Source organism: Trichomycterus rosablanca, chromosome 7 (genome assembly GCF_030014385.1).
Source record: "Trichomycterus rosablanca isolate fTriRos1 chromosome 7, fTriRos1.hap1, whole genome shotgun sequence".
Lineage (NCBI taxonomy): Eukaryota > Metazoa > Chordata > Actinopteri > Siluriformes > Trichomycteridae > Trichomycterus > Trichomycterus rosablanca.
In genome coordinates, this window is record NC_085994.1 from 14,899,264 (window position 1) to 14,923,753 (window position 24,490).

Consider the following 24,490-nt stretch of genomic DNA (forward strand, 5'->3'; position numbering starts at 1 on the left):
CATGCTTTTCTTTAATGGTCAGGACTCTCCCAGGACCACTACAGAGCAACAGGTATTATTAAGGTGGTGGATGATTCTCAGCACTGCAGTGACAATGACATGGTGGTGGTGTGTTAGTGTGTGTTGTGCTGGTATGAGTGGATCAGACAGTAGCGCTGCTGGAGTTTTAAAATGCCTATCCACTCGCTGTCCAATCTATAAGACACTCTTACTTAGTTGATCCACCTTGTAGATGTAAAGTCAGAGACAATCGCTCATCTATTGCTGCTGTTTGAGTTGGTCATCTTCTAGATCTTCATCAGTGGTCACAGGACGCTGCCCACGGGGTGCTGTTGGCTGGATGTTTTTGGTTGGACTATTCTCAGTCCAGCAGTGACAGTGAGGTGTTTAAAAACTCCCATCAGCATTGGTGTGTCTTATCCACTCATACCAGCACAACACACAGTGCTGAGAATGATCCACCACCCAAACAATACCTACTGTGTAGTGGGTCCTGGGAGAGTCCTGACCATTGAAGAACAGCATGAATGGGGGCTAACAAAGCATTCAGAGAAACAGATGGACTACAGTCAGTAATTGTAGAAATACAAAGTGCTTCTATATGGTAAGTGGAGCTGATAACATTGACAGTGAGTGTAGAAACAAGGAGGTGGTTTTAATGTTATGGCTGATTGATGTACATAGCTACAGAAATATACTGTTAAGTAAATTATTCTGAGGCACAATTAAAACAATTTAATATTTATTAGCATATTCACCATTATTCCTAGACATTTCATTTCAAGACTATAAAATACACTTCATCAGTCTGACTAGTCAAGTAATTTTAGATTTTTTTTTTACATTTTTACATTTGTGCTCACAACAGTGAATTTATTCAAGTGCAATTCCACATCAGCAATGGACAATCATTTATCATTTACTGTGTATGGTGTATGTCCATCAGGAGCAATTAAGGAGAAGAAATTAGTTGTTGAAGACAAAAGAGGAATCTGTTCTAGACAAAAAGGAAGCCCAAACAAAATTTATGTTAAGAATTCTATTTCTTTTTTTTCTTTTTTATTTATTCTTATTCTTTTGAGAATTTAAGGTTAAAGAAGACAGGAAAGGAAAAAAAAGATAGAAATTAATGCCAAAAGCAAGCAAGCAACTAGTAAATGATTAATAAAATACACATCCTATGAGAAGTTCATGTGCATTGATTGTGTCATTATGTTCTGCTTTGGTTGATAAGTTTGATAACTGATTACTAAATACACAACAACAAAAACAATTTAAGCTCATTAGCTTTTCTCTACTCTTGCCGCTTTGCAGCCTTGCCGATCCAGAATGATAATGCTAATGGAAACATCACAAAGTGCTTGCAACTGAAATCCATGATTTATGTAAAGTGTGGAAATCTGGATTGGGCTAATGCTCCTCATTTTTTAGTGCTTAATCAGTTCTTCAGCTGATTTCTGTGTAATCTCATTGCTTAAAATTTGGCTTAATAAATCAACCACAATATGCCCACCGACAACACACGCAGTCAATTATTCTGCTTTACGAAATGTAAAAAGGAGTCTTCTTTTTCTGTGCTTTTAGTAAAGCGAGGCCTTACTAAGAGATAGTGATTGAGAAAGTGTGTGTGTGTGTGTGTGACAGACAGAGAGAGAGAGAGAGAGAGAGAGAGAGAGAGAATCACTGTTCATTCCTCCACTCTGGGTTTACATACAGCTGGATGCCACTCTCCTCAGTTTTCACTAGAGGGCGACAGAGACAGAGTAAATAACAATTACCAAACGTTAAAGCGCGTAAACGTGGTAAATCAATGACAGTCCGAATTTAAGTAGAGAAAATTAGGTAATTATCAAGTCTTTATTATGCTGAACTTATTATTGAACAATTAAATCTAAACCTAAACAAATTACAAGTCATATAAGATAATCTGATTCAATTTAAAGTTCACTTGTGTAACTAGTTGACTCAAACCAGATTATTTTTCATAGCCCAGGGATCCAGGTTTAGTACTCTTTACACCATTCTATGTGTATTTGCATCGGCCTTTGTTACAAAAAGATTTCTAAGTAGCAGTGCTGTCATAAAGGACACCTTTATTAAGTCATAAATATGATACTTAAATTCTGTGGTTATTTGTATGCTGTACTTGGGGCATTTAGCCACTACCTTTTAAAATGTCCATCTAGAGCAGGGGTGTCAAACTCATTTTCACAGAGGGCCACATCTGCATTATGGTGGCCAGGGGCGTAGCACCAAATTCTGGGCCCTATGCACAAGCAGTGCCCATGGGCCCCCCTCACCCCAGTATATTTATAATGTACAGTATATCTACATTTAAATTGTACTTCTTTACCACAGACATGGCCTCATAACACAAGAGACATACCGATTTTTCTTCTTGAAGAACAAACTTGTATTCACTTTCTTATCTTTCATTAAATTACCTCCTTCTGCTTCAGTTTTCTCTTCTTGTACATTTTGGGATTATTTGTAAATATTTCTCAACATCACTTGTTAGAAAACCGCCTCAGTTAAACGCTGATGTGGAAACACTGCCATCTAGTGGCGGGATGAGGTCACTTTGCAGGTCACAAAATCAGCATGCATGGTGGGAGATGCAGTTTATGTACAATTTTACAGTGTATTTTAAGACAATCATACGTCTTTTAAGCTCTCATGGGCCACATGTGTCAAACAGACACATGTGGTCTAGTCGAGTCGCTGAAGTCCCAGAGTCTTAAAAATAGCTTTAAAAATCATTTCACACTGGTTTTTGTGTGTTGAACATGATGGCGAACAGGTTGAGACTGTCCTGTAAATCATCTTACACATATGAAGTATGTTTTGTGAATAAATGGTTTCCGCCATTCAAGTGTTAACATCATTTTGACTCACTCTGTACATTTCTATAAAAAATTTTCTAATCTCTAAATTATTTAGACTTTTTTGTTTCCTTTTTTTTATTTTAACCTCCTTCACATTTCAGCATATATGGACTTATTAAGACTAACTAAGCCTGACATTGTCATTGTTTAAGCAAACAGATTTTATTGCTGATGTTGGACTACTTTTTCCTTTATTAGATAAACAGATTATCTTAAAGCTGTATTTTATGTTTTTAGGTTTTCACTTTATGCCAAATTTTGTTTAAGTATCTGAAATTGAGAGAAATGTAAACTAGATCAGAAATGGGTTAATTAATTTCTACAGTAGTGTACGTCTTTAAATATTCATCATGTTTTAGACTTAAACTTGTAAAAGTAATTAGAAGAACAGTAAAAGAGCAGGTGTCCAGCACTAACCTTCAGTCTCTATGTGGATGTTAAGTGCCTGGAGTCGTGCCAGCACCTCCTCTGTACCCTCAACAGAAGACCGATTAAAACCAGAACAGCCTCCCTCATCAGTGCAGTAATCAATAAATCTAAACGCCCACAAAGAAATGAACACTAAATATTAACACTGACACAATTTCAAAAAAATAGGACAGTAGGTAAAATGCTTATTAAAAAGAAATAAGTTTGTAAACTGTACTTTCTGGTTACTTAAGTGAAAACAACAAAAAATGCTGGGATGGGGAAAATTATCTAAATCAATTGTTGGTTTAGTTGTTTACAAGCAAGAATGAGTTAATAAAAACTGTGCATGCAAGTAGTCCAGCAGCTTAAGGATAATGTTTGTTAATGCACAATTGCTAGGAATTTCGAGATTTTACCAGCTACAGTGCATAATGTTATAGAAGGGTTCACAGAATCTGTTGAAACTTTAGTGTTTAAAGAGCAAGCCCTTGTCTTAAAAATCCGTGTCATTTCACATCTGTACCCATAAATGCAAGGTAAGACTCTACAGTGCAAAGTGGAAGCCATAAATCAACAACAGAACATCATCCAGAAATTATGCCAATTTCTCTGGACTCAAGCTGATTGATTTTCTGCAGTCCTGATCAATCCCCCATTGAAAATAAGGTAGCAGAGCCTCCAGATTTTGAGCATTTAAAAAAAGTGTAAATATGCAAAAACTGCTTTGTATTGCTTTAAACTCAAAGCATTTGCAAATTACTGTTGTTTTAGACTAATAAGAAATTACTGCAATACATTCCAGTGGCTGTGCCTACCTGCACCAGGCTGGATCAGTGCTCAGAATGATGGGGTTTCCAACCACGATCAGCAGGGATCTAGCTCGTGTCACAGCAACATTGAACCTCTGGGAGACAAAAAAAAGAGGTTCTGAATGTTTAACCCTGTAAGCATTTAATAGACCAGATTTATCCATAGATGTTGATGATTGTCCAGCCTGACCTCAGACTTCTGCAGTGGTACATTTTACATTTGTCCTGTTCTGGGAAGTCCACTTAAATTCATCAAGTTTTAAAATGCGTTTAAATTAATGGCGAAATCTATTTATGTACTAATGGTCAAACGTATGTGGACACATTATTTAGTTTAAGAGTTTCAGCCACACCCATTGTTAACAGGTGTACACAATCTTTCATTGATTTGTTCATTGTCTGTTTTACCTTGCTTCATCCTGGTCAGAAATACAGTGGATCTGATTCATTGGGCGAGAGGCAGGAAACACCCCAGCCAGTCCATCACAGGACAGACACACCCACATCCAAACACATACACACATTACTCTAGGTACACTTGCACAAAGTCAGGGATTTAGTAGGATTATAGTCAGATGTATGTTCAACCAATTATGCCAAACAGGTGATCATTCTACATGTAGGTTCAAACAGTCATTAACTGGAACAGACTGGAACTGTGTAGGAGGCTTAAAACTAGGTGAGGAGCAGCCAAGCTCTGCCACAAAGGTGAGGTTATGTTAGACAATGATGGAGTAAATTGAGAAAAAGCTTTCAATAAAATAAGTAATTGAAAAAAGATCTAAAAGGCCTCTATTTGGAACTGTTAACCTTAGAATAGAAAAATACTAGAGCCATCTCACGGAATCTCACAGCCTGCTAATGAGGTCACTGTGTTCAAATCTAAACACCTGCAAGATTAGAAGGGCTGTAGTTACTGTATTCGTTAAAAGAAAACCCCCTGCAAGATAAGAACAGGTTGAGGTCACTGTTTTTTTTTTGGTGATTTTTTTTTTTTATTACAAAACATCAGCAAGATTAGAATGAGCCGGCCACATCACTGTATTTAAAAAGAATGAAATTAATTAGCACACCTGCTGGCTGGAGATGAGAGTGCTCAAATGAGTCAGGAAGATGATGTTAAAAATTGCTTTATGGATGTAATAGTATTCAAATTTAAAGATAAGATGCAAAAAAGGCGGGTGAATGATTTCCTCATGTAGGAAAATGTATTAAATATCTTATTTAATGCTTTGCACATTCTTCGGATTGATGCCTAGTAATGATCATATCTGAAATAAAGTCCCGTCTCTGAAGTTTTTTTTTTTTTTACACAATTTTTTTGTATTAGTTTATTAGCTGTGGTGTAAGAGGTGAAATAGAATGCCTTCATTCATCATATTTACATATACAGATGTACAGTACAATAAAATTGTTTCTTTGCACATCCCAGCTTGTTTGGAAGCTGGAGTCAGAGTGCAGGGTCAGCCATCGTATGACACCCTGTGAGCACAGAGGGTTAGGGGCCTTGTTTAAGGACCCAACAGTGGGTGCATCACAGAGCTGGGATTAGAACACTCAACCTTTCATTTGATATCCCAAAGCTCTACCCACTAGGCTACTACTGTCCTTGGAGATTCTTTAACATGACAACAGTTTCAAGTCACAAGTCATACAACAAGACACAATGTAGTTAAAACTGCATCATCAGTGTCTCTCCCGGGCAAAAAATTCAAAGCAGACATGCAGTTCAAGCTTTTTTGAAGAAGCACAAAAAATGGCAGAAACCAGTGGGTCCCAGGTACACCCATTTACTGTTTGTTTGGATATAATAAACTAGATGAAGTCTGGGGATGGCTAGGGGATAACTGAGGTTGCCCAACAGTGGCAACTTGATGGTGGTGGGGCTTTAACCGGCAACCTTTTGATTACAAGTCCAGTACCTTAACCACTGAGCCATCTGCTCCTAGTCCATAACTATGCCACTGTGCACAAAGCAAGTCCATACAGACATGGCATGTCAAGTTTGGTATGAAGGAACTTCAGTGATCTGCATAAAGATAGAGCCACTTAAATGATTTTGGAATGGGATGTCCAGCAAGCACATGGTTGGAAGTCCACAGTTTGGGCCATGTAATGTATACAATGGAATTGTGGTCAAATCAGTCATCATAATAAAAAAGTAATGTTCTCCACTTTACATAGAAAGTAATGGTGCACAGTACAGTCCACCAATGTGTGTGTTTGTGTGTGTAATACCTTCTCATTTTTAAGAAAGCCTATGTTGAAATGTTCATCTATTTCAACATATTCACTGTTGCTGCGGACAGTAGACACAATAATCACCCTCCGTTCCTGACCCTGAAACTCCTCCACTGAACCCACCTGCGCACACACACACACACACAGAATGTAGCAAGGAGGAAGTGATAGAGGGGTAAACTGAAGACTTGGAACTCGGTGTTACCTTTAGGTTTTCAATGCCACTGTAGCTTCTCAGCTCTTTATCACATGTTCTAATGGCCCTCCTTAGTTTCTCCACCTGTAAAGCATATTAACACATAGTATTAGAAAATAAATGTAAAGTATAATACAATGTGAGTATGCTACCAAGCCCAGGTTCATATTTATTTATTTTCAGGAGGCACTAAATTATGATTTGAGTTGCTGTAGCCAATCCATTGCAGGCTAATTCCCTTCACCTGACACCAAATTTATTTAAAAAAAAATACTTCAGATTAAAACTGGCTGTTTCTTGAAGATGTACTACTAATAAAGTTTTGTAAAGTTAAAAGACAAATACAAAAATAGTCTATCCATCACTGTAAGTACTGTTTAAAGCATTATGAAAAAATGATGATGCTGGTAAGGAGGGTTCCATGAGGGATGCATCAAGGATCCTGGGTACTTGAGTATGATCCATGCCTCTGGTTACTGTTTATAACAAGTTTTCTTTTGTCCACATTTTTGCCCACCTCCCAAAACATGGCAAACTTGGATTGGTTACTCCACTAAGTAAGTGAATGGTGAAGTGTTAGATACCCAGCAATGGATTAAATTGAGTAAATAAGGGTTGGCAAAGTTTATTATTGGAACAGTAGGCTAGCCAATCAAGAAAATTTGTGCCAATATGCCCAAAGAGGTGCTAAATTGCTGACATTGTTTGGCACCATGAGGAAAAGAAGGTTGGCATAGCTGGATGTGTTAAGTAATATTCTGGACAGACTGGATAACCACCCCAACTGGTCTTACCAACCAAACTTAAAAGTTAAAATTTCCCTCTCAAATGCATCCACAAACATTGTCTTTGCTAATTCCCACCTGTTTTCTGTAGGGTGCAATGATGCCAATGTCTTTGGGTGAGATAGTAGCAATGCCCTTCTTGCCCTGTGTCAGCAGCAGCTTCTTAAGGTAGTCAACGACGACCGTGATCTCACTGGTATTGAAGAAAGACGGACTGTTCATCTCCCGTTCATCCTTTCCTTTCACACCGTGGAAAATCAGAGGGAAATCCTTAAAGCAAAATAAAGATGCAAAAGCACAATTAGTACTACAGTATAACTAATCATCTAAAAGATTTCTACACCTACACTAATATTACAGGAAATGAATAAGAATAAAAGCTTTCTCAGGTTAGGGAAAAATAAATTAGGAATTAAGGCAACCATGGCTTCAAGTGTAACCATGTAAATCATTCAGTTTGATTTATAACCAGCTTTACAACTGGAGACAAGACTGGAGTGACAATTGGAACTGGTAACAAGACCGCAATGCTGGCTGCAGTTGGTGACATGACTGGAGAGCCAGATGGGACATGTGACAAGACTGGAGGGCTAATTAACCTGTGACTGGAACTGGACTAAAGGACTGGCTGGCAGAGAGAAGCTCCCCACATAGAAGATAGGAGGTGATCACCAATGGTGATCACTTAAAATCCTGGCAAAGGCACTTAGGCAGTTTGGATCCCTAGTAGGGAGACGCCAATGGTCATTTGGAAGCCTGAATGCACATCAGGGCAGGTGGAAGAAAAGTTCAGGGACCCCCATCCCGGTGGGACAACGGGACCACAGCTGAAGCTGCAGGGAGCCATGAGACGTCCTCAAGAGCCCTGAAAGCTGAGCGACATCCCTAGTGGGCAGGGACATCCTCAAAAGGTACAGTAAGCTGAGCTGTACCCTCTATGCTGTAAGACACAGCAACGGTGGCAGTAATGCCAGCAGGGTCAGCAACATAGGATAGCAATGGCGTCCTCAGGTAAAAGCGGGTAAGACAATGGGTACACGGATGCCAGTCCCCAAGGCACCAATGCAGCCGGCCATGTTTAGTGTTTGGACCGCCCATCTGCATGGGACCTGGGTAGTTGGGTAGCTAAAAATGGGAACCTGAGATGTAGCAATGCCAAAAGACACTGCATGAGCTGTATATATAACATTACGCATTGCAATCATGTCATATAATCTAATGTACGATTGACTGATAAAATATAAGCTTTGTCCATGTTCATCCAGAGAAGGGTTTAAAAGGCCAAACATTTCTCACCTTCTTAGGTAGGTGTTCCCAGTTGCAGTAGAAACTGGTGCTAAACTCATCTGCACATGTCAGCAGCTCTCCATCATAGAACATTTCATTAGGAATCTTTAGGATGGCCCTGTGAGATCTGTGTAAGAAAGTGGTAATACAGCAAAGCATAAAATATATATAGTAACTTGATAACTCCAGCTCCAAAGTAGATTAAAAAAAATATGGACATAACCTGTAGTTACGCAGCAGCTTGGTGACATATTGATTGTTGTACCCAGTCTCTGTTTTCTGATAGAGAGAGTTTTTGGACATAAGCCTTTCCAGAAGAGAAATGCCTACAAAGTAGAATAGAATAGAATGCTTTGATTTTTCATATATAACTATACAAAATTATTTTTCTTCATATCCCAGCTTTGAAAGCTGGGGTCAGAGTGCAGGGTCGGCCATTGTACTGCATCCCTAAAGCAGGTAGGGATAAGGCTTTGCTCAGGGGCCAAACAGTATCTACATTGCAGAGACAGGATTCAAACCCACAATCATAGCCCAAAGTTCTACACACTAGGCTACCACTGTTCCTAGACAGGAAGAGGTAGATGGAGAATAAACATAGACATGCAAGTTAGGAACAGTCAGTTTGCATCCAAAAACAGAATGCTCCTTGACTCCAATTTGGCTGTGGCATAGGTGATGGAGACAGCACTTTGTAGTCTATGTCTATTTTTTTAAATTCATTAATTAATTCATTTATTTATTCATTTGCAGACAGTGGCTGAAGTAATTAATGAATTGTAAAAAAAGAAAAAAGCTTTTTAATAAAAATAAGTGTTTTAAAAAAAGAGCCTAAAAAGCTTTTTATGATACAGTTAGGCCTGTAAGGGAAAAGTACTGAGGCCTCATGGCCTTGGGCACCAGGGGCTTTCCAGCGTCCTTGTAGGAGATTGGAATGTTCTAACAAGGATATTGTAGTTAAAAAAAATACATTAAACACCTGCTGGTTGAAGATAAGTCCAGATGGTTCAGAAAAACAATACATAACATTGTTTTATGGCTTTAATGGTATTCAATCTTAAGGATGGAATGTAAAAGACCCATAGAGGTATGGACTTCACTAGACCACTGAAGTTGTGAGGTGGGGCCTCCATGGATCAGACTTGTTTGTTCAGCACATTCCACAGATGCTCGATTGCATTGAGATCTGGGGAATTTGAAGGCCAAGTCAACACCTCAAACTCGTTGTTGTGCTCCTCAAACCATCCTGAAGCATTTTTGCTTTGTGGCAGGGCGCATTATCCTGCTGAAAGAGGCCACAGCCATCAGGGAATACTGTTTCCATGAAAGAGTGTACATGGTCTGCAACCATGCTTATGTAGGTGGTACGTGTCAAATTAACATCCACATGGATGGCAGGACCCAAGGTTTATCAGCAGAACATTGCCCAAAGAATCACACTGTCTCCGCTGGCTTGCCTTCTTTCCATAGTGCATCCTGGTGCCATGTGTTCCCCGGCTAAGCGACGCACACGCACCCGGCCATCCACATGATGTAAAAGAAAACGTGATTCATCAGACCAGGCCACCTTCTTCCATTGCTCTGTGGTCCAGTTCCGATGCTCATGTGCCCATTGTTGGCGCTTTCGGCGGTGGACAGGGGTCAGCATGGGCACCCTGACTGGTCTGCGGCTATGCAGCCCCATACGCAACAAACTGTGATGCACTGTGTATTCTGACACCTTTCTATCAGAACCAGCATTAACTTCTTCAGCAGTTTGAACTACAGTAGCTCGTCTGTTGGATCAGACCACACAGGCCAGCCTTCTCTCCCCACATGCATCAATGAGCCTTGGCCGTCCAACAGTTTACCACTGTTCCTTCCTTGGACCTTATTTGATAGATACTGACCACTGCAGAGCAGGAACTCCCCACAAGAGCTGCAGTTTTGAAGATGCTCTGACCCAGTTGTCTAGACATCACAATTTGACCATTGTAAAACTCGCTCAAATCGCTTGTCCATTTTTCCTGCTTCTAACACATCAACTTTGAGGATAAAATGTTCATTAGCTGCCTAATATATCCCACCCACTAACAGGTGCAGTGATGAAGAGATAATCAGTGTTATTCATTTCACCTGTCAGTGGTCATAATTTTATGCCTAGTCGGTGTATGTGAGGAAGTTTAGCCTAGTGGTTAAGGTACTGGACAAGTAATCAGAAGGTCGCTGGTTCAAGCCCCACCACTGCCAGGTTGCTGCTGTTGGGCCCTTGAGCAAGGCCCTTAACCCTCAATCACTCAGACTGTATACTACCCTAGTACTGTAAGTCACTTTGGATAAAGGTGTCTGCTAAATGTCGAAAATGTATATACAGTGTATCACAAAAGTGAGTACACCCCTCACATTTCTGCAAATATTTTATTATATCTTTTCATGGGACAACACTATAGAAATAAAACTTGGATATAACTTAGAGTAGTCAGTGTACAACTTGTATAGCAGTGTAGATTTACTGTCTTCTGAAAATAACTCAACACACAGCCATTAATGTCTAAATGGCTGGCAACATAAGTGAGTACACCCCACAGTGAACATGTCCAAATTGTGCCCAAAGTGTCAATATTTTGTGTGACCACCATTATTAGCACTGCCTTAACCCTCCTGGGCATGGAATTCACCAGAGCTGCACAGGTTGCTACTGGAATCCTCTTCCACTCCTCCATGATGACATCACGGAGCTGGTGGATGATAGACACCTTGAACTCCTCCACCTTCCACTTGAGGATGCGCCACAGGTGCTCAATTGGGTTTAGTCCATCACCTTTACCTTCAGCTTCCTCAGCAAGGCAGTTGTCATCTTGGAGGTTGTGTTTGGGGTCATTATCCTGTTGGAAAACTGCCATGAGGCCCAGTTTTCAAAAGGAGGGGATCATGCTCTGTTTCAGAATGTCACAGTACATGTTGGAATTCATGTTTCCCTCAATGAACTGCAGCTCCCCAGTGCCAGCAACACTCATGCAGCCCAAGACCATGATGCTACCACCACCATGCTTGACTGTAGGCAAGATACAGTTGTCTTGGTACTTCTCACCAGGGCGCCGCCACACATGCTGGACACCATCTGAGCCAAACAAGTTTATCTTGGTCTCGTCAGACCACAGGGCATTCCAGTAATCCATGTTCTTGGACTGCTTGTTTCCAGCAAACTGTTTGCGGGCTTTCTTGTGCGTCAGCTTCCTTCTGGGATGACGACCATGCAGACCGAGTTGATGCAGTGTGCGGCGTATGGTCTGAGCACTGACAGGCTGACCTCCCACGTCTTCAACCTCTGCAGCAATGCTGGCAGCACTCATGTGTCTATTTTTTAAAGCCAACCTCTGGATATGACGCCGAACACGTGGACTCAACTTCTTTGGTCGACCCTGGCGAAGCCTGTTCCGAGTGGAACCTGTCCTGGAAAACCGCTGTATGACCTTGGCCACCATGCTGTAGCTCAGTTTCAGGGTGTTAGCAATCTTCTTATAGCCCAGGCCATCTTTGTGGAGAGCAACAATTCTATTTCTCACATCCTCAGAGAGTTCTTTGCCATGAGGTGCCATGTTGAATATCCAGTGGCCAGTATGAGAGAATTGTACCCAAAACACCAAATTTAACAGCCCTGCTCCCCATTTACACCTGGGACCTTGACACATGACACCAGGGAGGGACAACGACACATTTGGGCACAATTTGGACATGTTCACTGTGGGGTGTACTCACTTATGTTGCCAGCTATTTAGACATTAATGGCTGTGTGTTGAGTTATTTTCAGAAGACAGTAAATCTACACTGCTATACAAGCTGTACACTGACTACTCTAAGTTATATCCAAGTTTCATGTCTATAGTGTTGTTCCATGAAAAGATATAATGAAATATTTGCAGAAATGTGAGGGGTGTACTCACTTTTGTGATACACTGTATGTGGACAGTTGTCCTAGTTATTGAGTTCAGGTGTTTCAGCTGCATTTATTACCAACATTTGGCCATATAGTGCATATTACATCAGCAAGCATTACAGTGGCTCACCAAGTCCATATCGAATAGCAAATGGTGACCTTAAAATCGGTCCCAGCTGCTTTGGATCTCCTGCCAGCACAAGCTGTCCTGTCTCAGCATGCAGCAAACCTACACACACACAAAGCACACGTCAAACAGTGATAGCATGAAGAAAAATGGCCACTCTGCCACCTTAACTACATAATGTTGCACTTGGACACAAAAATGCACAGCATACCACTGACCTAATACATGCAAAATTTTTTTACCTGCTATGGCAATAACAGTCTCACACTCCACCGCATGGCCAGCTTCATCCACAAAGATATGAGTGAAATGGCCCACAGGCAACCCCCCAGTGACCAGCCTACACACACACACACATACGGTATTAAAATAGAGTGACCGCTATGTGAGAATACTTCTCTCAAGACTTCTCTTAAGAATTATGTCTGTGGAAATTCATGCCCATTCAATCAAAACAGAATCTGTATAGCTGGACACTGATATAGGTCAATAAAGCCATTCTTTTCAGGTCTTTATATAACTTGCTTCATGCACTGTGGCACAATAATGCTGGAGCAGAAAGGGCCTTACCTAAACTTCCCTGTTGGAAGTTGGAACCATTTAATTTCCTTTATATAATTCATTGAATACATCTGTTAGCAGTTGTTGTGGTGGAAACACAAAAATTAAATAATTAGAAGGGGTGTCTTATTACTTTTGTCCTTACAGTGTATATAATGTGGTAACTGTGCTATAAATTAAATTGTACAGACACACACAAAATGTGATTTAAGTGACTTAGACAGTGGCGAAGTTTTATAACATTTGAAAACAGTGTTCGGAATGTTTACCTGCCAGCCGTAACCACAGTGGTAATCAAGATTTTATACTTCATTATCTCTTCCTTACAGGGAAACTCAAAAACATCACCCTTCAGATTACAAGCAGCCTATAGAAACAGAAAACATATATTGTAATAACAACCTGCAGTAAACCGGCAGGATGTAAATTTTGGGGATTTGGGTCCTGACTGAAATTAAATCTAATAAATGAAGAAGCAAATGTTGTCAGTTTTCTGTAATGCTGGCATGTAGAACAGACAGATACACACCAGCAGATTTTCAGGCACTTGGTCGGGGTTCCGGCTGCTGGCGTACATCCGGTACACACTGTGAGCATCAACATGCTTTAGCACTTTCTCACACAGCTGATCTGCAGCACTGTTAGAGGGAGCACATGCCAGAATACGAACATCAAACCCACTCCTCTCCACCTAAGAGGTACAAACACAAAAAGAGTTATAGTGGTAAAATATGTTTCATACTTTTCAGTATTATCTGGACCAATTCATATGTTTTTAAACAGTTTTATTAGAATTTGTTAAACTGCAGGCATGTACTTGTAACATAACCTGTCCTCAACAAGAGGTCACATAATTAAACTGCCAAAAATGTTGAGTTTAACAATGCTATTAATGCATAAATATAAACATTAAATAAAAATAATGGTTAAAAGGATATCACATAATTCATGAAGTGAACTGAACTATATTTTTCATTACAAAAATGCCTATCAAATTGATATCCTCACTTTTTGTCAAATTGGAAAAATGTTGAAATTTTATTTTAGGTTATTAAGGCAGCTAGCAAATGAGAAACTGAATGACTCCAGTGTCCAAAACATACAAGGGATAAACATTTTATTTTGTCACCTCCATCAGAGCGGAACTGTTATGTCTGACAGCTGACGATTAAGCTGATGGGGAAAATTAACACTCCCAAAAACTGTTAATATAGAACGAATAACAAATCACAGATGCTAGTCACTTATGCCTGACACTCCTTCTGGTGTATAGGCCATCCACAGCAGTACTCCAGAGTTCTCGAACATTAGTTGTCTTGTGATGCCAGGTATATCCTAGTCTCTTGAAGTTCTGTGTTCATGTTAAAGCTTGTCTGATCTTTAACAGTTTGTAAAAAATTTTTATTTTTTTCATTACTTTTTATCTAAATCAGTTGCTGAACACTGTCATATGTAGGTTCAAAATTTTTTTTAAATGTTTTATTTAAAAAATGTTTAATTTATAGTGTATATATTAAACACCAACTAAACTACTTTTAATAATAATTATATATGTTTAGGGGTTGCCACAGTGGATCATTCTGATTCCAATACCTGATCTAGCACCCTCCTATTTGATAAGAAACATAAATACTAATACTAAAATCTCTGTTACCTGTTTAATTGCCTCAACGATCGTGACTGTTTTGCCTGTGCCTGGAGGTCCAAACACCAGGTATGGTGCTGGTTTAGATACACCTGCTACAATGTTACACACAGCAGTGTACTGCTCATGGTTCTCCTCCAGGCTCCTATCAAACAGCCTAATTACAAACAAACAACAATTATTGTTCAGAAATATAAAAAAAAAAACATGTGAGGGTCAAAACATGTAGAGCTAGTGTCAAAAATATGTTTAACATGTCAGAGTACCACACTGACCTTAAAGATCTGGCGACAGGTGGGGGTGGGATCTGTGACTGCGTAGGAAACAGCACCTCCTTAAGGTTGTGCTGGACAGCCAGTTGCACAGCACGATGCTGAAGTCTGAGTGGGACCCGGTTAATGGTGAACTCCACCGTAAACTCCATGTTGTCTATAAACATGGCTAAGAGGCTAAACACAAGAAATAACACAAAGATTTATACCCCATCCCAAGTCCCAATGTAAATAAACACTGTGTGCCTTGTGTACATTCAGAGTCTGGTTCCTCTCAAGGTTTCTTTCTGTATTTTTAAGAGAGTTTTTCCCTGCCACTGTAACCCTCGGCTTGTTCAACTGGGGTTTTTGGTCTGTTGGTCCTGGATTCTGTAAAGTTGCTTTGACACAATGTCCATTGTAAAAAGCACTAAACAAATAAATCTGACTTGAATTCACTGCAGAACTGTTGTAATTGGGCTACACTGAAAGATTTTCGATGTCTTGCCACAGCATCTCAATAGGATTCAAATCAGCACTTTGACCTGCCCACTCCAAAACCTTAATTTGGTGTATTTTGAGCCATTCGAAGGTGGACTTGCTTGTGGTTCTTGGATTATTGTCCTGACGCATAACCCAGCTGTGATTGAGTTTAGGTCAAGAATTGATGGGTGGACATTTTTCTTTAGGTTTTTCTGATAGAGAGCAGAAATAATGGTCCTATAAATTATAACAAGTCGTCCAGGTCCTGCAGAAGCAAAGCAGCCCCAAACCATCACACTACCAACAGCATATTTGACTGTTGCTATGTTTTAATGGAATGCTGTGTAAGCTTCATGCCAGATGTAATGGGACCCACGTCTTCTAAAAACTTCCAGCCAGAAGTAGTAGGAAGAACATAGACCAATGGAGAAGAATAAAATAGTTAATAAAATACTGTCTACTTAGGTAGCAGAGCAACAAAGTAAATGTAGCTTATTAGTTTCTATCATAGTTTACACCATTTCTAATTAAACTCTAGCTACAGTTTTCTAACTGCAAGTTTTCTTCCCCTTACAACAAAAAATCCTGTAAAACATGTTTATAAAACATTTATTTTGATTTTATGATCTAATGTGAGTTGAATAGTCTGAATGCAGTCTTACTTTGAGGAAAAACCCAGCTTGAGCTGGTCTAGCTCCACACGATGCACATAGCCCTTGTATTTGGTTATATATGATTTCTGGAGATCTTTGGTCTTACTAAGCAGCAAATGATCACCCCTTAATACTGATGGCCGATTCTCAGAGACACCTGGAACCTAAGGAAAAGGGTAAAACATTATACATGAACAGATTCTGCACTTACTGCCATTTATAGCATGGAATTTTATTAGATTTATTTAAATGTAGGAAATTTGCTTAGCCGCTATAATAAAGATGTATGAGAATATGTACAGTTTATGATGAAAGGTGCTAAAATAACCAAGACAATACAAGCCAATAATTGCCAATAATAATCATCATATCTTTGAGAAAGACTGGATAATACAGAAATTAGATGAGACTAAAGATGTGTTGATGTTAAAAGCTGAAAATGACTATGAAAATAAACGCATATAACCACCCACCTGTACCAACTCAGGTAAACACAAATGCAGCTTTTAAATAATCATTCCCTTCCATTAATTAAAGATTTATTCAAAACCTATGTGCAAAAGCTATTCCCCCCTGACTGTTTAAGGTCCTGCCACAGCATCTCAATGAGACTCATTTACATTGCGTGTTCAGCATTTAGCAGACACCTTTATCCAAAGCAACTAACACAGTACTGTGACAGAACACAGTCTAAGCAATTGAGGGTTAAGGGCCTTGCTAAAGGGCCCAACAGCAGCAACTTGGCAGTGGTGGGGTTAAACTAGTGACCTTCTGATTACTAGTCTAGTACCTTAACCACTAGGCTACAACGTCCAAGTTAGGTCAAAGTTAGACTTAAGTTAGGACTTTGACTTGTCCACTTCAAAACCTTAATTTTGTTTCTTTTGAGCCATGCTTGTGTGCTTTGGATTGTTATCCTGCTGCACAACCAACTGCTCTTGAGCTTTAAGTCACAAACTAATGGGCAGACATTCTCCTTCAGGATTTTCTGACAGAGAGCAGAATTCATGGTCATAAGTCACCCAGGTCACCTAAAAGCAAATCAGCCCCAAACCATCACACTACCACCAGAATGTTTGACTTTTGATATGACATATTATTATGGTGGAATGCAGTTAATTCCAGGTGTAATGGGACCCACATCTTCCAAAATGTTCCACCTATTTGATCAGCTATTTGGATGAAGTTTCCCGTGTAAAAGTGTAAATGGTGTTCTTATGGGTTTTTCCGTGACCTCATGGATAAGTTGTCAATGTATTCTTGGTGAAAGTTTGGTAGGCCAGTCCACCACTGGGAAGGTTCACCACTGTTCTTAATGTTCTACATTTGTGGATAATGGCTTTTACTATGGTTTGCTGGAGTCCCAGAGCCTTAGCGATGGCTTTGTAACCCTTGACTTTCTTTGGCATTGTTTGGCGTCTGTATTTGAATCTCTTTACCATATGACATCATGTGCTGCTTGCCAAACAGGTTCTATTTAAGTGATTTTTAGATTCAACCGGTCTGGTAGTAATCATGTCTGGGTGTGGCTAGTGACGTTAAACCCAACTGTCAAATGAATATGGTTAACTGCCTGATTTAGTAGGTAAGGGGAGAATTATTCTTAACATGGGCCAAGTAGGGCTGAACAGCATTTTTTCTTTGCTATATAAACTCATCATTTAAAAAGGATTCTGTATTTACTTGTGTTAACTTTGTCTCATATTAAAAGTAGTTTGATGATCTGAAACATACATGAAGAGGGCACCTATTGCAAAGCACAACACATAAGTACTCAATACCTTAATAACACTACCAATCTACCTTTTGCATGCATTTGGGAGTTGAAAGGAAACCAAAGAACATAAGAAATAGACTTACCTCAAGGACCAGTAGCTTCTTGTTTTGTTTGTCCCTCTTCATGCGGACGTTGGACTTGTCATATGTCTTAATGTCCACCTCCATTTGACATTCTTCCAGATAAAGTAGCAGCTGAAAGCGCTCTGCATAGTTATAAAAATCCAAAGGAGACTCCAGCAGTGATCTAACAACCCGACACACAATGTCAAATCATTAATGACCATCAGTTGTAACTTATGACTAGTGATCTTGTTAGTTCCTTGCATGAAATTGTGTGCTTTTGAAGACCAAACATGTTTTTGGTTAAGTAATGAGGTAACAAGGCTGTATGTTACCTACTTCTTTTGCTGGACCTGGCCCCTGTAAGACCGTGGGTTCTTCAGAAACTCAATCAGCTCACCGATGTAAGATGGACACTTGTACTGCTCCAGTATGACTTCAATATTGAGATGCTGTATGGCCAGGCTACAAGAGAAAACACAAAAACATTGACAGTGCAGTTTTAAAATATACAATCAGAAAACCAGCCCACCATTTACTGGAATACAAAGTAATTAATTGAAATATTTAAATATAATACAATTATGACAGAGATGCAGTCTGGTCTTGAACTATCATTGATTTGACATGATTGGAGGGTTTCATTAAACCAATGTATGGTCAGGCCTGAACATTTAGTAGTACTGAACAGTTTTATCATTTAAAAAGGTTATTTTGGGGTGATATCATCTCGTCTCATATTAATCTTTGAGTGAGATCTGATTAATGTGATAAATATAGTGTGCAGTGTTCTAGTGGTTCGAGGGTTAAGGGTTTTGGCAAAATGTCACCTCTTTCATTTGTTACTAATGCAGCAATTGATTGTGGCAATGTTTCAGAATATTATTGAAACCACAATTATTGGAATTTGATTATTATTGTAGCAGGGTGGGTCACACCTTGCCACTCAGGCACCAGGTGTATTCCCACACATGCAAAAATGAAAAACAAACCCAATTTGCAGAATGTTTATTTACTAATTAGAATTTTTAACGTGATGGTTTACACATTTTGGTTACATTCAAACTTTACACTTGGCACAATGCAGTCAGACAAGTACCGTTCTCCTGGCAACCGTCAAACCCAGACTCGTCCATCGGATTGCCAGACGGAGAGGCGTGATTCGTCACTCCAGAGAACACATCTCCACTGCTCTAGAGTCCAGTGGCGGTGTGCTTTACACCACTGCATCTGACGCTTTGCATTGCGCTTGGTGATGCAAGGCTTGGATGCAGCTGCTCGGCCATGGAAACCCATTCCATGAAGCTCTCTATGTATTGTTCTTGAGCTAATCTGAAGACCACATGAAGTTTGGAGGTCTGTAGCGATTGACTCTGCAGAAACTTGGCGACCTCTGCGCACTATGCGCCTCAGCATCCGCTGACCCCGATCTGTCATTTTACGTGGCTACCACTTCGTGGCTGAGTTGCTGTCGTTCCACTTTGTTATAATACCACTGACAGTTGACTGTGGAATATTTAGTAGCAAGGAAATTTCACGACCGGAATGCACAGGTGGCATCCTATCACGGTACCACTCTGGAATTCACTGAACTCCTGAGAGTGACCCATTCTTTCACAAATGTTTGTAGATGCAGTCTGCATACCTAGGTGCTTGGTTTTATACACCTGTGGCCATGGAAGTGATTGGAACACCTGAATTCAATTATTTGGATGGGTGAGTGAATACTTTTGGCAATATAGTAGGTCAGAATGAACTGGCCAAAATTTTATCACAATGCTCAATAAATTACTTAAAGCTGTCATTAATTCATAATGTCTAAATACTTTTTCCTCAATCAATTTTTTATAAATGGATTTGCTTTAAAATACATAATTTTACAAATAAAATAAAAACAATATGTGAAATCAATAAGCAAAGTTAAAAACATTTGATTACTTTAATAATTTACTAAATACTAGCAAGAAATTTATGACATACTTTTCAGGTTTTTGTCCCTCATCCACAGTAAAATTCTCAGGCTGGGTTCTGCTCAGCATACAGGGTGTATAGGGTTGGACGGGAGCTAGCTCCTCAGCCAGCTGTGTTTTGAACTCTGCCTCAATAAAGCGCACAATGTGAAACGGTTTGATGTCCTCCTGCATGCTCAGCTTAAACTCAAAGGCCACCGTAGCCTGGTAAATACCTATGTTCTTGGAATTGAACTTCATAGTGACCTCATAACTCTCTCCTGTTGAATAAAATCATTTCAGATCATTTAGACAGAATAATAAATAGCGAGTTTGTCCAGCAATAAATACTGGTTTATTCTCACCAGGGCCGAGGCACAGAGGACTGCTGCGGGTGACTTTTTTGGAATCCTCGAACATGAAGCAGTCGATCCAGTAAAGGGGTGAGTAATAGGTGAAATATACCATGTTGAAACCTCTGTTCTCCACAAACAGCTTCCACTCGTAGACCTCTGCCTGGTCTACACTATAGCACAGCTTTCCATCCACATCCTCCTTCTCTGATCTGATAAAAATTCCATCTTTATCAGCCACAAATTGTGACCTAAGAAAATAAATGACAAAAAATTAACATGATTTACTTAGTTTGGGAGCAAAAAAACAAATAGCAAGTAATTGATAGGTCCTTCTAAATTCACAGGAAAATGTGCTTAATTTCACTGACCTCATCTTTCAAACATTTTCAGATCTTTAAAGAAAAGTGCCACATTTCACAGCGGTTAATAAATTACACTCATAAATTGAATGATAGAATAAATGGAAGCTACAATACACAGCACAGCCTACCTCAATAGATGAATGTAAACCTAGAACCTTCAGCGATGGTGCGAGGCTCCATCTCAAATACGAAAATACTCGCCCGTGTTTTGACACAGCACAGCCTACCTCAATAGATGAATGTAAACCTAGAACCTTCAGCGATGGTGCGAGGCTCCATCTCAAATACGAAAATACTCGCCCGTGTTTTGACACCTCGAACAGAACAGAATTGGTTGGGAGTTTTCCAAACTCAGTTACTCAAGTAGTGTTTTTACCTGCTTACACTTCGATATCTTGGACATTTTGACTAACTGATTGCTAACTGAATTGCCGTAGGATTGGTAGGACCCCCTCTTAGTGTAAATAAACTAGTAAACGTGAGGCACTTGAATGTTATGCAAATGAAAAATGTTAAAGCTAAACACAAACCTTAAAGTTTGAAATTCACAGCAAATTGCATACTACACAGGAAACGGCTCATTTCATGTTCCATTGTCTGTGATGCGATTTTCACAGCTGTGAATTAGGAAGGGCCTTATTTATAAACTGTGTCTATGTAAATAGGGCTTGTTTGACTGTATCTTTTACAGTACACAAAACAGTGGTCTTTCATCATGGTCGAGAAGAAAACCCCTCTAAAAACAGGTCTGCCTGAATTAAAACTTTGACCTTTAGGGCAGCGCTCCCCAACCTTTTTTGCACCACAGACCGGTTTCATATAAACCGGTGGGGGGAGAATTGTGGTGAAAAAACCCTTTTAATAAATACCTTAAAGACTGGATTGTAAGTAGAAAAGAGGTTTATTCTTATCTGCAGAGAAGGATCATACTGGTAAACCTTGTATAGAAACCTGAGCAGTGTGATCCAAAGAAAGGGAACGATCAACCTTATATACATGAAGACAAATGTCCTTGTGGGACAGTGGGAAAGTTCACACGTTGACAGATGTTACTTAGGTAGGAAACAGGAACTGTTTGAAGATGGCTACTACAGGATCTGTAAGTGGTAAAACTGTGAGCAACAGGATCTGTAAGTCACTTAATTGCAAGCAATGCATTCTTTGTTATGTATGAATTAACATTGTTCTTCACAGATTCAAAATAGAATAACTATACTGCTCACAAATGAGGTTTTTTTTTCAAAACACTGCTTCCACCTGGGGGTGATATGAGATGATAAACACCCGTGTGTTGGAAATGGAAGTAGTGTTTTCATGGCTGATGTAGTGTCTCTAATTATTTATTCTTTCTGTGCGGCCCAGTAATAAATGACCCACGGACCGGTACCGGTCCACGGCCCGGTGGTTAGGGACCACTGCTTTAGGGTGTCACTTTTGGAGCAGGGGCTTCATTGTTGCATAGTACAATATTTAAAGTTGCTAAATGTATATTTTTGACCCAGCAAAATATGTTATATGCAATGGGGACTTAATTAGTATATGCTGCTGGGAAATTACTTTTGTCAGCCACTGAGCCTACACAAATGGTTATGAAGAGCAGACATTGTCAACACACTACACAAATCACCAAATAACAAATAATAAATCAGTTAGGTGTGAAGTCATGTGATGCAAGTGCAACATGAAAAATGTAATGTTAACTTTTGCAAGTTCACTGATTGTGTGTGTGTGTTTACCTTTCACTGTCAAGCTTCTTAAGGATCTTTCGAGCCAGGCTTCTTCTGGCTCTAACACCACCATCAGGTCCAGCAGAAGAGGATGCCTGGTGAGAATCAGGGGTTGGTGGAGATCTTGCATTTCTTTGAGAGAACACACTGAAACTTGGCTGCCTGCTTTCTGGTCTCCACCACTGGTCCTTTATTACTCGCACCTGCAAATACAAAGACAAAGATCACTATCAATGTCAACACAGTTGTGTAAGATTTGCAAACAGAATTGTTACCACCAGCACCAAAAAGAATGAAAGATTTGGTATTCCTACCTTACTACCAACTAAACTTAATGGTAACGGGTAACTACTGTTTTACACAGTAAAAGATAATTTGCTTAGCTGTGCATAGTTAACACATCTGTGTTTCTATTAGGGCTGGGCGATATATCGATATTTTTAAAATATCGATATATTTTCATACGCGATATAAGATAAGACAATATCGCATATATCGATATAGATGTTGCGTTCCAGTTAGATCAGACAGTTCGTCTTTCTCTTCTCCCAGTTTGTCTCTGCACATGTTCACCTGCCCCGCCCCCCTCCCTCACTGAACACAACTCGCCCCGCCCCCACCGCTTCAGTAATTCCTGCAGGCAGCGATAGCATGGAGACGGATAAAGACATGACAGAAGCTATCGAAGAGGAGCTGTTTACTAAAAAGAAAAATAATGACTAATTTTGTAATTATTTGGAGATGGTTCGAATTCAAAGTGTCAGATGAGCAGCAGAATAATGTATTTTGTAGAGAATGCCGAAAACAAGTCCAGATAAAAGGTTCCAGCTCCGTGTACCTTCATTCGTTTTTCACTTAAAATCCCAAAGTTAAAAAACAAGAAAACGAGTCGTTATTCGTTTTAAAAACCAACACAAGCGCATGCACGCGCTGACATGCACGTATTTACTTCACATTAAGTGTTGAGAAAGTAATAATAACGTAACGGTGCGTCTCCTGTTGTTCTGACTCTTGTGTTTGTATATGTGATGTGCATATATTTGCTCTATCTGTAAAAACAAACATTATGGGGATTTCTGTACTGGATGTTGTACGTGGTTGTGTTAGTTTATACTGGACGATCGCCCGACGTCCGACACGTCATTTATTTATTTATCTTCTATTATAGTATTTCTTGTTGTCGGCCAATAAACAACCAAACATTATTAAATTGCATGAACTAACTCTGCAGTAAACAAGGAGCAAACAGCAATTAAACAGCAAATAAAGCTGTTAAATAATAATAAAGTGCATGAAGAAGAACGCTGATTAAAATGCATTAAATGTTGTAATAGTTACACAGTAACATGTACGATTAGTTCTGCCTGTATTACAGAACTGAGATCTACACAGTAAAAGAAAATATTAATGTAAATGTTAATGTTGTGGCGACATATACATAAAATAATGTATAAAGTCCAAACATGGGGGGGTGGGGGGTTAACGAGGGGTTTACTTTAACGGGGTTTTACTTTTAATGTCACACAAGCTCAGCCGGAAACCGTGTCATTCCAACATCTTCCCTACACACTCGCTCCCTGCGCCCTATAGTACACTTAACATTCTTAAAGGGCCAGACAATATATTTGTAATTCACGTTAGACAACAGGAGATGCCTTAGAAAACAACTTTTTTTTTTCTTAGAATAGCTCTTTTTTTTTTTTTTAAGCAAAAATAATTCTTGTGTGAAGCTTCCCCAGCATGAATATTAATAAAAGTGCCTGTAAAAAAATTGGAACATGTAGCTTTGTCTCAGAAGTGTCTTTTTGTTATTACCTTATGGAATAAAAAAATATCGAGATATATATCGTATATCGCCATTCAGAAAAAAATATCGAGATATAATTTTTGATCCATATCGCCCAGCCCTAGTTTCTATTATGTGTGGCAGCAATTAAGTCTATTATGCAGCCCACAACCACTGAGATCCAGGTTCCAATGTCCGGTCGGGTCGCCACACAGACATGA

At 39.5% G+C, this 24,490-nt stretch overlaps 1 protein-coding gene across 1 annotated transcript in view; it reads right to left on the reverse strand.

The window, feature by feature from the left end:
- Positions 1–725: 725 nt before the first annotated feature.
- Positions 726–24,490, reverse strand: part of mov10b.2 (Mov10 RNA helicase b, tandem duplicate 2) — a 29,961-nt gene continuing 6,196 nt past the window's right edge. The window contains exons 3-22 of the mRNA XM_062999041.1: positions 22,493–22,686; positions 20,404–20,642; positions 20,070–20,319; positions 18,429–18,554; positions 18,111–18,273; positions 16,260–16,414; positions 15,139–15,312; positions 14,873–15,020; positions 13,748–13,909; positions 13,488–13,585; positions 12,900–12,997; positions 12,661–12,759; positions 8,838–8,940; positions 8,624–8,741; positions 7,406–7,597; positions 6,552–6,626; positions 6,344–6,469; positions 4,112–4,200; positions 3,303–3,421; positions 726–1,742 (exon numbers count right to left, since the gene is read on the reverse strand). Of these exons, the coding sequence (XP_062855111.1) occupies positions 1,681–1,742; positions 3,303–3,421; positions 4,112–4,200; positions 6,344–6,469; positions 6,552–6,626; positions 7,406–7,597; positions 8,624–8,741; positions 8,838–8,940; positions 12,661–12,759; positions 12,900–12,997; positions 13,488–13,585; positions 13,748–13,909; positions 14,873–15,020; positions 15,139–15,312; positions 16,260–16,414; positions 18,111–18,273; positions 18,429–18,554; positions 20,070–20,319; positions 20,404–20,642; positions 22,493–22,686 (2,790 nt within the window). The 3' untranslated portion in view covers positions 726–1,680. The remainder of the gene's footprint in view (positions 1,743–3,302; positions 3,422–4,111; positions 4,201–6,343; positions 6,470–6,551; positions 6,627–7,405; positions 7,598–8,623; positions 8,742–8,837; positions 8,941–12,660; positions 12,760–12,899; positions 12,998–13,487; positions 13,586–13,747; positions 13,910–14,872; positions 15,021–15,138; positions 15,313–16,259; positions 16,415–18,110; positions 18,274–18,428; positions 18,555–20,069; positions 20,320–20,403; positions 20,643–22,492; positions 22,687–24,490) is intronic.